The 15,671-nt window shown below is 43.3% G+C and overlaps 1 protein-coding gene across 1 annotated transcript; it reads left to right on the plus strand.

The window, feature by feature from the left end:
* The first annotated feature begins 2,093 nt into the window (after positions 1–2,093).
* On the plus strand, positions 2,094–14,345 carry CD164 (CD164 molecule). The gene is given in 7 exon segments (XM_018078252.2): positions 2,094–2,111; positions 2,113–2,197; positions 4,782–4,865; positions 6,771–6,848; positions 8,938–9,093; positions 10,203–10,283; positions 11,249–14,345. Coding segments are annotated over 7 exon segments (663 nt in total). The 3' UTR covers positions 11,410–14,345.
* The last annotated feature ends 1,326 nt before the right edge of the window (positions 14,346–15,671 follow it).

Raw genomic sequence — 15,671 nt, forward strand, 5'->3', positions numbered from 1 at the left:
CCAGCATCTTTCATCATACTGCAGAAATAACTCAACTTACACAAACACTCCAGTAAAAAGTACATGCAGAGTTAGAGATAACTAAAGATAGTGTGTGACTTCAGTCTCATCACTTTTCAGAACTAAATTCAGATGTTACTAACATTCACATCCATCAGAATATGTTTGGTCATTTCACTGCAGCTGCTACCTTTTTTTTAACGTTTTCATTCTAAGATTCCTTTTCAGGAAGACAGAGCATTAGTCATCCTGCCTGCTAGGAGCACCACAATATATGGCAGTACAGAAGCTTGTCAAAAACCTTGGTACCCAAGTTATGTGTTACCAACAGCCCTAAAGACCTTTCCAGAGCTCACTCAGTAAACACGACAGGAAGCTTGCCTTAAAGTTTCTGCATTTTTATTGGTCTCTTGACAGTAAAACACCTTCAGGAAAGAAAGTAAAATGGAAGATTAATCTAGGGATTTATTTGGTGGTTTCCTCTTTACTGCCCAAGTCCAGCTCACACTTAGGAAAAACAAGGGTGAATTTTCCTGATTATAACTTTTCCCTTCCATTTGTCCTTTCACCAGGACCATGCTAAAATATGCTTTATAGCTCTAGCTTAGCTCTCCTTGAATTCGAGCAGCCGTGAATGTTTGCCTTGGTTTCCCAACATTCACCTGTGTTGGCATTGCACAAAAATGCTGAGGCAGATTTACACAAACAAACATTTATTTGCAGAGTCCACTACTGATGACATACATCGACTCAAGCTGCCTTAGGGAAAAACAAAGGACAGAGAGGCAGGAAATGTGATAGGCAGAGGGGGAACTCTTCCCAGGGGTCAGGAGGGAATTACAGATTCTTAGAATCGAGTCCAACTGCAAACCTAACACTGCCAAGACCAGCAAAAGAAGTGGCCGGATGACCTGAGCCTTCTCCAGGTGCTCTCTCCAGTGCAGCGGGAGGAGAAGATAAGGGTTACAGACTGTACCATGCTTGCCTTCTAGTAACGCAGCCATTTTATCCTGGACCTAGCCCAACTCCCAGTCTGCAGCTTCCTGCAGTGCTAGCACACTAGTGCTGCCAGGAGCACAGTTGACCATCACTTTTAAAGTATTGCACACTGACTGCTAAGGTTCATGTGATTTATTACTACGTAAAATGAAATTAACTATTATGTATGTAGTCACCAAGTTCTTTCACGGCAGGGAAAGGGGTAAGAGGTGAACCCCACACCACTGACAACCACTGTCGGAGAGAGATCCACCGCAAAAAAATAGGCGTGGTGAGAGGTACAAGTCCCAGTGCCTGAGGGCAACGAGGCGGAAGCAGCTCGGCCTCGGCAACTTCAGGGAAGTCGCAGACAGCCGAGGCGACAGGCTGCATCCCCGAGATCCGGGGTACGGCTACGGAGCGGCGAGCAGCTGTCCCCAGGCATGGGCAACGCAGACAAGCACAAACCCCTCAGCCACGAGGGAGCGACCTCGGCCCCGACCTGCACCGCCTATCCGCTCCCTCCCCATGCTGGAGCGGCCGCAGGGGCGGACCGCCATAGCCAGCTGCCGGCCCGCGGGGGGAGGGAGAGGCGCCACGCCACGCCACGGCCGTGCCTCCCCAGGCGGCTGGTGCTGGTAGGGTGGGACAGTCTCGCCTGGGGATGGCGCGCAGCGAGCCCATGCACCCACCGCAGCTCCCGGGAAATAACATCGACCACGTGTCATCGCACCGCCCGCGGGAAACGCGAGCCCGCGCGCCCCAGCCCCGCCCCCGCTTCGCCCCAGCCAATGAGCGGACGTAGCGGAAAAGTGGGCGGGACCTCCGTGGTGACGTCCAGCATTCGGGGAGCGCGTGACACACGGGAAACGGTCCTTCCTGGGGAGTGCTGTGGTCACGTGGGATAGTGGCTCGGCGTCGCCGCGGTGCGGACCGTTCCATTACCCGCCGGATGGGGGGGGGAGGCTGGGCTGGAACCACCGCGGCGCGGGGCGGGGTCGGCCCGGAGGCGCTCCCGTGACGCTGCGTGGGCGGGACGGCGGGCGCGCGGAGGGTGCGCGCAGGCAGCGGGAGCGGGACCCGGAGCCACTCGTTTCTACCGCACCGAAACCGCCATGGGCCGGACACTCGCGTTTCTCCCTCGCCGCCCTTTCCCTGGCGTGCTGCCTCTGCGAGCTGGCCGCGGGCGTCGCGCAGAGCGGCGGCAACGCGCCCGTAGGTGAGTGATTCGCGTATCCCCCCTTTTCCCCGGGAGCTGCTGACGGGGCAGCCCCGCCCGCTGGCCGGGCGCCTGGGGGAGCGGGGCGGCTCCGCGCACCGAGCCCTGCCGGCCCTCCCTCCGTGCCGCTGTCGAACCCGCCGCGGCCGGCGGGGCGGGAGCGCCGCTGCGCCGCCCGGAGCCCGCCCTGCGCTCCCTCAGCGCTCGCAGCCGCCGCCGCTTCCGCAGAGGCGGCAGCGCTGCCGCCCGCCCCGGGCGCCGCGGCCGCAGCCCGCTGGGCGTTTGGCCCGCTGTCCCGATTGGCGCGGGTTTGGGTCCGTTATCCCGGTTGGACGCCGCCTGCGGTGCCCCCTTAGCATGCAGTACCCTGTACGCGGGTGGTTCTTGTGTACTCGGTGCGGGTCTGATAGCGAGGGTTCCCTGACTCAGCGGTGGTGGTCTGTCCCTCCCGCCGCTCGTTCCTTATCCGGGTGCGAGCCCCATTAGCCGTCTTGTGGGTTTGCCCACTATTGCCCACAGCTCTGGCCCCATGAGCTCTGTGCTGGAGTGTTTGCCTGGCCGAGAACCACGACATGTGCCGTGCTCCAGGAAGCGAAGGGGAGCAGTTGCGTGGAAGTACTTCGGTGTTCCGTGGCCGCGTTGCACGGTGGCGCTGGAGGCAACTGGGTTTGAGGCTGCCCGGTCCCCGCTGCCGCAGCCCTTCTAGGTTTCCTCTCCAGCCCTACTCTGACGGCGGGATGCAGGGCGGTGTGGGACACCTGGTGGGAACCGAGAGCTGCTCCGTGACTGCTCAGCCCGGGGTTAATAGCCGGGAGAGGAGAGCGCAGCGGGAGAGGGCACTGTTGGTCCAGCAGGACGAACTCTTGTTTCCAAGTTTCCTCCTCGAGTGTTAGGGCAATATCCGAATTTACCCCGTGTGAGAGCCAGTACAACAGGTTTATCTTGGGAGCAAACGTCAGCTCGCTTGGTCTGAAGAGCTGAGTTTGTGATACCAGAGTAATTTTTTTTCAGTAAAGAGTAGGCATCTTCTGATGGGGAGAGCTGGGAAACTTGCAGTTATCCCATATAAAAGACCCTGAGAGACAATGTCTGAGACCCTGCCACAGATTCTGAAGTTAACAGCTCATTGATAAAAGCTCTTCTGATCCTTTACTCTTGCACATCAGATCCTTCTCCACGATAGTCTGGGAAAGCTGTTTTTGAAACTAAACTAAAAGCGCTTGTGCATCTGGTATTAGTTAACTGCACTGACTGTCTTCCTGTCTCCACAGATGTACTGTGCTACATTTTCTGTGTACCAGTGAGGAATTTGCAAAAGTCAGGGTTGTTCATTTGTCAGAAGTCGGTGGTGTGTGTGCTGTGATCATTCCTCAGATGTATATCCAGAATAATAATTGACTGACTTCTTTTTTCCCCAGAATTTTTTTGACCCCTGAGATCTATTATCCAAAAACTGTCATATAGCTCTTGAAGTGGTTTGAGTGCTGCCTTCCCAAAGGGAACAGTGCAGCTGTTGCATACCTCACTGATGCAAACTGACAAAGGTCTTTTCATATCTTATGTGAAAGGGAAGAAATAGTGCCATCATTTCTGACCTGATCCTAACATTACCAAGAGAAAGACCAGGTAGATTCAGGCTTAATTCGGATTGTCAGATTACTGAAGTTACTTAATGTATTTGTAGTTGTTATCTGAGAGGTAAATTACCATGCTGATTGCCAGAGATCTGTGGATGAAAGTGTTCCCTTCACGGAGAAGAGGGAAAGGTCACCCAAGGGTGGATAGGTGGGTATAGTGTGAAATGTGGTGGAGAGCATGCAACATGTGGGTTGCAGGTGGGTTTTCCAAGTATGATGGCTGTATGAGAAAGTATTAATTAAAACTAATGCAGTCAAACTGTAGATTTGGAGATCTTATTTGAGCCAGATAGTGGATGTGTTGTCATTGTGGTTTTAAGGCAACAATATTTGACTGAGATTGACATAAAAAAGCATCTGGACTAGTTAGATTGCTGGCTTTTGCTGTGATCAGAATATGAATAGATTGACTTCCTTTCTGCTCTCCTTTTTTATGCATGTGAATATGAATTCCTTTAGGTTCTAGCAATCTTTATTTGATTGCTTTCTACTGTAGGGTTATAGATAGCTGGCTGTATTACATAAAGGAAAAAATAAAATCAAAAGGAAACAGGCTTTTACCACCTGAGGTTTCAACAAACTTCTGCAAAATTAATTTAGTGAACTTTGGTAACTTCACTAGACTAGTATATCCACTATTATCTGAGTTTACTGTAGTTAGATGTTGCATGAAGCAGAATCATGGTTTACATGTGGGGGTCTGGTTTAGCAATATCACTGTTATCTAGAGGAAAATGTGTTTACTTCATGTTAAAAGCATTCAAAAGTTGTAGTTTTCACTTGTAGTTAGTTCAGTGTAAAGGATTGTGCCTTAACCTGGGAGATGTACATATGGGAGAGTGCAGATCTAAGACTTGTTTCTGTGGGTGAAGTTGCTCTTTTGACAGTGGTCATTTTGTCCTAATCAGTGCTTGCCTTTTTTTTTTTTTTTTTTTTTTTTTTTTAAGACGTCTGTGGAAACTTCTCTGACTGCGATTCGTGTATTGCTAATGGCACAGATACAGGAGTCTGCGTGTGGATCACATGTAAAGGTAAGGAGTACTACATAGCGCAGATCCGTACTTTGCCATTGTTAAGGAAACTTCCCTGTGTGACAATTCAGGAGACTTGGGCAGGCACACTCCCACCACTGGAAATTTTCACTGCCAGGACTGAAGCCCCTTTGCAGGGGTCACCTCACGACAGGTGCCCCGCTTGACTCCCTGCACACCCCACACTCACACAGTCAAACCAGGTTTCCTTACCAGTTCAACCCAGGTTTCCCTTCGCAGTCTCAGGTGTCTTGTTCCATAAAGCAGTTTATTCACAATGCAGTAACACAGAAACAGCCCAAGCTGGTGCCTCCAAGGAGGGACCTCCAGTAAAGGAATCCCTGGGTTTTATACCGTCACAGTCTTAAATGGGTGATAGTCTGGGGTCATTGGCTCCATGGTGTCTCTGAGTCCCTTGGCTGGGACACAGGTCCCTGTGCCCTTTTGTGCACCTAGTTCCCAGCTCAAGCTGCAGCTCATACTGCAGCTGCACACTGAGCTACCTGCACTGAATGTGTTCCTCAACACTGTGGAGAGCCTTAAACCCAGCTAAACCTACTTCATCTATATTGATGTTCATCACACAAATACTCTGTTCTGTTTGATAACCTAATAAAGCATTAACTCATAATTTGTATCTGTCATTCAGCTGTCTTCACCTGAGAACTTTAAATGTTTGATGTGTTCAAAATATTCCCAGATTTTTTTGGCTTCTGATTTAAATCTGTGCTGTTGATAAAGTAATATTTTCCAGGTGGTTCAGAATGTTTTTAGGACAAACTAGTCACTTGAATTTGCTGTTAAGGGATCACAAGTAGATTCTGACATGCAAGCACAACTCTGTCCTTCAGTCCCTTTTGAGGTCTTGTCATGGACCTGGTGGTCGCAACCACTGCTCCTGAACTGAAGTGCAATACAGGTAGAGGAGTCCATTAAATAGTTAACAGCAATGTTCATAAAACTACAAATTGCAGGCCACTGAAGGGAAGGTGACAGAGTTGAAGAAGCATTAGTTGTTTTCTAATTTAGAGCCGTATTTTTCCAATTATAGGTGAGTTGGATGTAACTACATTTAGTTGACATCTGGTATTCAGTCCTGGAGGAGATGAAATTGCTGTTGACAAAGTCATACAAAGACTAAGTAAGCAGGCCTCAGTTGGACTATTTGTACTTCTTATGTGAGGTGAAAACAGAGTAAGAGGAGAGAATGACTTGACTATCATAATGATTTTTGTAACACTTGATTGTAGATAACCAAGAAGGGTTATATATGAAGGTTAAGGTGCTTTGGAACTAATGAAATCAATTTTGGATACAACTTATCGTTCAGAAAGCTCTTTTTCTGAATTCTGCTTGTGGTGTTGGACCAACAGGCATATACTGCAAACACCCAAGAGATCTGTGTAGCTTCTTTCAGAGAGAGGTTGAAATCTCCATCAAGGGAGAATAAGTCAAGGCAGAGAATAAGAAACTGTATTCAACCATTTCAAGGTCAAGGACCATTTTGAAAAGCTGGAACTAAGTTTTGCTTTTTAAGACAGTAAGATACTTTTTTTATGATGCTACCATAGAGGTGGAAATGTTTAACTTAGAAAATGCCACAAATAGAAACACTGTTTTAATTTTATCAGCTCTGAAGAAAAAACATCAGGCTATACTGTTACAACAAAATATGTAAGTTTTACCTAAGTGTTGATTTGAGTGGTGGAGTAACTAGTGAAAAAAAATACTAAGAAGTCTGAAATTATTAATATAATACCGAAGTCTTGTATACTAAAGTGGCTGTCTTGGCTAGCAGATGGTGTTTGGTTTGTCCTATGAACAGTTTATTAGTATCTAGGAGCAATGTCTCAAACACTTTATACTTCGGCTACTGTAAATATCTTTTTTCTTCTTTTCTAACAGAAGGTAAAGAGATGTGTGTAAATGAAACAGAAGCATCTGTGAAGGCTGAAGAATGTTCACCTGTACAACGGTGTTCCTGTGAGTATTTAGATACTCAGCTTTCACATTGTTTAATGTGAGGCAGTTGTGTTTACAACTCTTTTGTCTGTTGGCCTTTTGTTGATATGCCTTCTACAATTTATATAATCATTTACAAATATGTAAATAAGCCCTTTGGTTTCTACTTAAACAGAAAATATATGATACTAGAATACACAGTTTTGTTGTGCATCCATTTAACTGCTTACTGTTGCTGTTTTAAGAAGCCTGACATATTTTAGTAGACACGTCTTTCGATACTACCTTGCTTTCTTGGATTAAAACGGATGTTTCCTGTTAGATACAGCATATCCCAAGGAACTTGTCAGTGTCGTCAAGGCAGTAAGCTGCATATTGAACAAAAAAGTTTCACCTGCTAAGTCATCTGAGATGCGGTAAATAGGAAGAACTTATGAACCTTCCAGTTTTAATAATTAACTAGCACAGCTCTTCATGCAGTTCTGAAGTACAGGGTCTGGGATATGGAGCTGCGTAAGATAAATCCTTCATGCTAGGAACGTGCTCGGTCGCTTATCTGCTTCAGGCTTAATTTGTGCTTGCTGTGCAAAACTGATTTGCAGGATATGAATAATTTAGATTAGATCTTGAATTTCAGTTTTGTGGAAGCCCCCGAATTTTAGTTTTTCTGAAAACTGACAAGAAATGGACTTTAAAATAGGATTTCCTGGTTTTAAGATCTAGAACAGCAAGTGAAAATTCTGAATAATCTTGTCCAGCTGAATTCAACAGTGTGGCTAAAGTGGCTGGCTCACAGCAACAGAGGTGAAACTTCCATGCTGCGATGGGCTATATTGTGATGGCAGCCAGTCAGAAATAATTCCTTTTGACTTGGACTTTTGTGTTGTTTCTAAAATTGTAACAGTCACCTCTTAATCAGGAGTGCTAAAAGTACTATTTTTTTATTGCTTTCCAAAGAGAGCATGATGTTATGATGCCTTTCTTCTGTATCTAAGAGAAGTGTTTTTACAATCTACTCCTGGTAAACTTTTAGTGACTCTGTCAGGTTGTTGTGTTTTTGCTTGTGCATATTCAAGGAAATTAATTGTCACCCTTAGTAGGGGGTCTTTGTAGGTGTAAGAGCATTGTCCAAACACTCCTTGAACTCTCTCAGGGTTGATACTGTGACCACTTCCATGGAGAGCCTGTTCACCCTCACCTTTATAGACTCTCACTTCTCGTGGCTCAACACTACATTCAGGACCGACATGGGAAAATGTGGGCCAGTTTTTAGGTGGCCCTAAATGGACTGGGTGCCAATGGGACTCAAGAGAAGGTCGATTCTGATATATCCGGCCTATCTCTGTAGAAACAGTTGGCTCTGGTTTCCCAGCATGCTGAATTATGTTCAAGGTGTGAATAACCACATCTGAATGAGCCCTGAGTATTAAAGGCTTCTGGATGTCATGGTATTTCAACAGGAGGCTTGCTGATGTATCAGTGTATGATTAACCAACAGTTTAGACAAGCTGTCTATGTGTGATTAACTTGGATGATACAGTAAGTTGCAGAAGACTTCACAGTTCTGCATTTTGGGTGAGGTGTATTTTTGTGGTTTTTTTGTACAGCACATACTAAAGCTGAGAGTACCTACATCCAGCAGCAGGTCTCGGAACAGGAAGCTTTAGCTAGCTTTCAAATTCTTGATGAGGTCTTGGTTTTCCCTTTATTCTGATTCAGTTGTCTAATCACTCTGATTTATAGTTGAACTTGGTAGGTCAGGTTCAGTCTAAGTTGCAGTGAGGTTGGGAAGCAGTACTGTATGCCTAGTTCCCTATTGTGTAAAGCTTGTACAGTAGGGCTCTTCTCACTCCTGTTTGCTTTGAGGAATCATGAGTTGCCAGTTGAACGCTGGCTTGACTGGGCTCCCTGTGACAAGATTTTTCATGTATTCATTCATGTAACTTCTGATGTTAGTATGGTGGAGTCAACTGCTTTGTAATTTCATACTAAAACTACAGTAGAACTCAGTGCTATATGAAATAGCTAAAACTATGCCTGCTTATGCTGGGTTGTTTTTTAGCTAAATACCATCATTAATCTCTTTAATGTAACTCTTATTTTTTCATAGCTTCCAGTACTACTGTACCACCTTCCATTGCTACCACAGGGTCTTCCAATGCTACCACAGGATCTTCCAATGTTACCACAGCGTCTTCCAATGCTACCACAGCAATCTCCAATGTGACCACAACCAGTTCTGCTACCACAGCTCATACTACTATAGGTAATACAGTAGCACTGAACATAGAATGGCAGTAAACTAGGAACTGGTGAATAAAATGAAGGATAAGGACTTCTTCCACAGTTCAGTGTAGTAGCTTGAGTACTAAACATCTGATGTACAGAATACATAAATGGTTCCAAGGTTTGGAAGAGGTGGATTTTAAAAAACTCTTAATTATATTGGCAAGAAGCATTTTCTCTGTTAAACATTGGGCCAGTGGTAATTGTTTGAATTAATCATTTCCACTAATCTTTCCATTAATCATGAATTCTTAAGAGGGTTTTTTTTGTTGTTATTCAGAAATTTCTCTGCCATCTTAACAGTGAAGTTCTTAAAAAAATGAATCTAATCTTTAAAAGCATCTGCTTGTCAAGTGAGCTGGGAGGTAAAAGGTTGGTACTTGATTAGTCTTAGTACAGCCTAATGTACAGTAGGGTGATGTTTAGCTTTGAGTAAACCTACAAATGTTGGCACTCGTTCGAGGCACATAGTGAAATAGTGATTCATTTTTAGTAATCCTAATTGGTAGGGGAGGAATGGTCAGAGACCCAGTGTTCTGACCTGATAATGAAAGAGTTTTTAGGAGGCAGTTTAGCTATAGGTGGGTGGTTTTATTCCAATGATGGCATTCACAGTTAGGGTTTTGGGGCAGGAGGAGTATGTATGTCCTGTCTAGAGATACTATATTAAGTACTTTTTTAGTACAATTAATAGTAACTGACTGTAAGGGCTGTTTAATGAAGGTCCTTTGCCTTGATGCAGGTACTCAGTTGTCTTGAAGCAGCTGTCTTGGTTCTTGTTCAAATACCAGTATTTATACTAGCACTTGAAAGAGAAGTGGTTTTGCCGGAATGAAGAATCACTGTCTGATCTGTGGAGAACCTTGAAATATTTGGATAACAATGTTATGCAAGTTTGAAAATAATCCTTATTGCAGAAACTTGGCGTAGCACCACACAGCTGAACACCTAAGTTGTGTGGGATAGTCTGAGGGCAAAGCTTATCCTTGTTAAAACAAAACAAGAAAAATAATTTGCATAAGAACTTCAGTGCTTGCAAATTTTGCTGTTGAGGTTTATGGTATGCACGTGCTGTCTTCTCTCAAACAGCTAATGTCACCAATGCAACTACACATGCTCCTCTGCCTACAACTCCCGTTACTTCACCTACCACAACACCTACTACTCCAGGTAACTGCTACTACTACCGTAATTAAAGCATAAAATACTTAAAAATTAGTGTTGCTTTAAAAGTTATCTGGAAAGACTTACCAACTGGCAGCATCAAAGCAGTATTGCTGTATCTGTTGTTGTCACTTCTAACTTTATGGCAAGTCTAATTTTGTTAAGGTGATGTATGTATGTAGCAAGGTAATAGCCCAAGAATCAGAGCTAGTTGGTGAGATATTAAAAGTGGGAAACATTTTGGTCAAAAAAAATTAGCTGGACTATTTTAATAGTGTGGCTGGAATTCACTTGTTAACTCACCTGTCCTTGGGAGGTAATATTTTGGCTTTCAGTTGCAGCATAATAATGGGATGCCTTTTTTTTTTTTTTTTTTAAATGAAATTGAACTATGGTGATGGGAATAAGCTGAAGTATTTTATTTCTGTGTCAGTCCTAAATATGCTATTTCATGAAAAGCTTTCACAAAGTAAAGCTCTTTAAAACTAGCCTTCTGCAGATGGCTGTTATTTCCAGACTCATTCGTTGGGATTTCAGCTGATTTCTTTAAGCACAACTCTTGCGGTAAAATACAGTAGATGGAAGATAATAATTTATTTTGAATTAAGCAAAAAAAACCTGAGCAAGGAGCAGAGACTGTAAATGTGTCTTGAATGTGAACATATCAATAATATGCTTCTATGTAAAGGAGGAAGGCTTTGGCTCTTTGAAGTACAAATAAAGTTCAACTGGGTATTGCTCAGTATTGAGGTCCAGAGCAATTTGTCTATAAATAGCTCTAGTCTTGTACAATCAGTATTTAATCAGAATTTCAGTATCACTAATCTAAATGCAGATGCTGATGTGTCTTTACTTTTGATTTTTTTTCCTATGATGTTCTGAGTAATCTTAATACAGGGAAGCCAGCACTAAAATCTGTAAAACTGTTGTGAGCATTGTGCACTTACAGTTTCTAATGTGGTGTTTAACAGGTACGAGTGCTACTGTGACTCCTGCACCTGCTGCACGCAAATCTACATTTGATGCTGCAAGTTTCATAGGTGGAATTGTCCTTGTTCTGGGTCTGCAGGCTGTTATTTTCTTTCTGTACAAATTCTGCAAGTCAAAAGACCGAAACTATCACACACTTTAGGATCTGCCACTTTGTATTGGACTAGTAGCCCAACACCTGTAGTTCACTGAACCAAAATATTTTCTGTTGCTCATGGAAGACAGCAGTTCATAATATCCTTTAAATCTCTAAAAGAAGACTTTAAATGAATATTTTTGCAACATTATACTTGGCAAGAGGTGATATGAATCTCTTCAACAGGATTACTTGCAATATGCTGCATGGGTTCTAATGGCTGTTTTATTTTCCTTTAGTGGCTGCTGCTGTGGGACTTTTCTTGATATGCCAAATGTAGATGTTCAGAGATTCTTATTCAGTGGTAACACTGTTGAGTAGACAATCTCATGATGACTTATTGTGAAGGCTGATTTAATCCACATTTGATACAATATCCCTTCAGTTCTATCAAGATGTGAATTATTGGTGACTAAATTCAGGGAGTGAAATACCGTTTATACTAGCTTATGGCTCTTACAGCATGTTGCTAGAAAGATGAACAAAAATGTAGAATTAGATAATGTGTTAATAGAATGACATAACCCTTTTTATTTTTTTTACACAAGAATAAGGTTGCTTCATAAAATAGTTCATTCCAAACAGAATTTCTATGCCCTTCTCAATTAATGTTAAGGGTGGATGTAAGGATAATTCTTCTAATAGGAAAAAAAATATTAGTGCCTTAAAGACTAAATTTCAGTAGGCTGCAAATGTGTCCCACCTATCTCAAAGATAAATAAAACTTTTAATTACTAGCTTTACATAGAAAAATAGAATACATGTGACTTGAGCATTCCAGTTTAAAAAATTTTTCACTAGAATAACTGTCCCTTATTGACCTTGTTTTATAGTGAGGAGCATGGTACAGTGATGTTCAGCTACAAACAGAAACTTTGACTTGTTTACCTTTTGTTCTGACCCACAAAGACCAACCATAAAACTAGTGATAAAATACAGTTCACTCCCGGTATATAAAGGCAAGAACTCACATTTATACTTGAAATACTGATGTTTAGGAAGTTCTGAGGTTTTTGTTGTTCAAATGGTTCTTAAACTCATTGCAGTTAATTTCAGGGGTTTGGGTTGTTTTTTTCTTTTTTACTCTCCTGTATGTCTGCTTGCTGACGGAGTAGTTAAGGGTAGTTCAGAGGATCTGCTGATTTGATCCTAGTCTGGGTTGCTGTAGTCCTGTGACTGCAGGCTACATCTTTTTTTCTTTCCTCTTCCCACTTCCTGGCATCAGGTTTGTGTCTCCCTGCAGTGAACTGGTTAAGGAGATCTATTCAGCCAAGTAGTTGGTTTTTTTTTACTTGGCTGAATCAGCCATGTGATCTGAGTATCAAAGGTACGTCATCTCCAATGCAGACTGACTTGAGCACCTGTGAAAATAAACCCACAGGAAAAATGGAAGTAAAGATAAAATCAAATGGTGTATGTAGCACATAATGCATAGCTTCTGATGATATCCCTTGATCATCAATTTTGGGATAATCTGTAGTACTGTCTTATTAGCTCTGACTTGACTGGAACTTGGCACCCAAAACAAAATAGCATCAATAGCAGATAATACTCATGGCAATGGAACTTGAAATATGAAGCAAATTAAGTGCACTTCAGTTGGAAATTTAAAGTGTACCGTGTCGCTTTCTTGTGTTCTTTTAGTTTGAATGGCATTGTTTCTGTTATGCTGCATAGAAAACTCAAATTGCTACAAAATGCAGAGGTTACTCACCAGTACTGTATCTTTGAGTTCATTAGCTTTTGGTTTTCTAAACAAAACTAAGACAATCAGCTCAGGTTTATGAAAACAGCAGTGAGCAGCCAGTTTCCAGCAACAATATGTGTGTGAGTTAGATGATATATCCTTGGCCTTATTGTGAAATCACTTAAATCTGTCCTTTCCCTATCTAAGAACTGTTTTATTCCATTTGTTTCAAACAATATCCATGAGCTTGTGTTCTGTACTTTGAAGTGAACGAAATACTCTTCTAAAATATGACAGTTCGCTTTTAGCTCAGCAAAGCAAACTATGCCTAATGTATAATATTTGGCCTCAAAGGGCTCTCTTTTGGGAAACTTGCAGAAAAGTCCTGCAGAACACTTCACAGCATGGGAGTCATTGGCACAAAAAGAGTTGCTTTATAAAATGTTGCTGAAATGCTTATTCATGAGCTATGCTGATCCTGATTTAGGTTGCTGATAAAGTATGCTGGTAAAGCGAACTAAAAATAGTGTTTAAAGTGCCTTAAAATTGCTTAATCGTTTGCCTCAAATTTTGTTTAAAAGGGGAGAAAGGATACCTTGCCTTAGTTACTAAATTTTCTGTGGTGCCAGCAATTGCTATTTTCCAAGAATTTAAGAAACCCAGGATCTCTGACATGTTCAGATGCCTATCTGAAAAACTCAAGTTTGTGCTATATCAATTTAGTCATGTTCCAAAGGGCCCGCACTACACACCTCTTGCTCATTAGCCTTGCCAGCAAGGTATAAGTCCACAGGTTAGAGTTGTGGCTGGAATTGTTTCCCTTTTAGTTGTTTGTGGGGAGGGGAGGCTGGGTTATACATCTTCTCCATGTGCTTGGCTGCCTCACTGTTGAAAGTAATTACTCCTTTGTGAAATGGCAGTATCAGCTGATCTGTGCTGTGTAGTAGCAAAAAACCTGAAGTAACAACTTACAGTTTTTCTTGGCCTTGTGTTTTGAAGTGGAAGGTAACTCATAGATCTGTATTTGTACTTGCCCCTTAATCACTGAATTGTGATTTTTAGGCACTGAATTGTAGTGACTCTTCAAGTTACCTGGCTTTTTCTTGAGGCCAACTTGTGCAGATATCAAGCTGTTACCTTATGAATGTTCTCTGCAAGTGTTGCTGTAAAAGTTTGTATTTTGTCTTCAGTGGAAGAAAACTGAAGCAGTTGTAATTGCAAAACCAAATTGATAAATAAAATCTGTTGAATGGAATTTTACCTGTAAACTTTCTTTAATGTGGATCGTAGAATGGCTGTGGTTGGAAGGGACTTTAAAGATCTAGTTCCAGCTCCTCTGCCCTGGGGAGGGACACCTTCCACTAGCCCAGGTTGCTCCAAGGCCAGGTTGGGTGTTTCAACACTTTCAGGGATGGGGTGTCCATAGCTGCTCTGGGCAACCTGTGCCAGTGCCTCACAGTAAAGAATTTCTTCCTAATACCTAATCTAAGCCCACACTCTTTCAGTTTAAAGCCATTCAGTTTAAAGCCTCGTCCTATCACTACATGCCCATGTAAAAAGTGTCTCTCATCTCTCTTGTAGCCCCCTTTAGGTACTGGAAGGTGCTATAAGGTCTCTCCAAAGCCGCCTTTTCAGGTTGAACAGTGCCATCTCTCTCAGCCTGTCTTCATGGGAGAGGTGCTCCAGCCCTCAGACCGTTTTTGTAACTGTCTGGACTCACTTCTACATGTCCAAATCCTTATGTTGGGGAACCCGGATGCAGTATTACAGGTGGGGTTTCACAAGAGCAGGATGGAGAGTGAGAATCACCTTCCTTGACTTGCTGATCAGCTTCTCTTGATGCAGCCCAGGACACAGTTGGCTTTTTGAGCTATGAGCACACATTTCCAGCTCATGTTGAGCTTCTCATTCCCCAAAACCCCCAACTCTTTCTCAGGGCTGTTCTCAATCCATTCTCTATCCAGCCTATATTTTTGCTTAGGATTACCTTCACCCAGGTGCAGGACCTGACACTTGGCCTTGTTGAACTTTATGAGATTCACACAGTCCCACCTCTCAAGCCTGTCAAGGTCCCTCTGGATGGCATCCCTTCCCTCCAGTGTTTTGACTGCACCACACACCTTGGTGTTGTCAGCAAACTTGCTAAGAGTGCACTCAATCCCACTGGCCAGGTCACTGACAAAGATGTTAAAACAGCACTTGTCCCAATATTGACCCCTGAGGAATATGACTCATCACTGGTCTCCACTTGGACATTGAGCCGTTGACCATCCAGCCAAATTCTTATCCACTGAGTGATCCATATGTCAAATCTGTGTCTCTCCAGTTTAGAGACAAGGATGTCATGCAGGACAGCATCAAATGCTTTGCACAGGTCCAGGTAGGTGGTGTCTGTCACTCTTCCCTTGTGCACCAGTGCTGTAACCCCACTGTGGAAAGCTACCAAATTGGTCAGGTGTGATTTGCCCTTAGTGAGTCTGTGTTGGCTGTCACAAATTGCCTCCTTATTTTCTGTGTGCGTTAGCCTTAGTTCCTGGAGGATCTGCTCTGTCTTGCCAGGCACTGAGGTGGGACTGACCTG

This window comes from Manacus vitellinus, unplaced genomic scaffold (genome assembly GCF_001715985.3).
Source record: "Manacus vitellinus isolate BGI_N305 unplaced genomic scaffold, ASM171598v3 scaffold_4_pilon, whole genome shotgun sequence".
NCBI classification, from domain to species: Eukaryota; Metazoa; Chordata; class Aves; order Passeriformes; family Pipridae; genus Manacus; species Manacus vitellinus.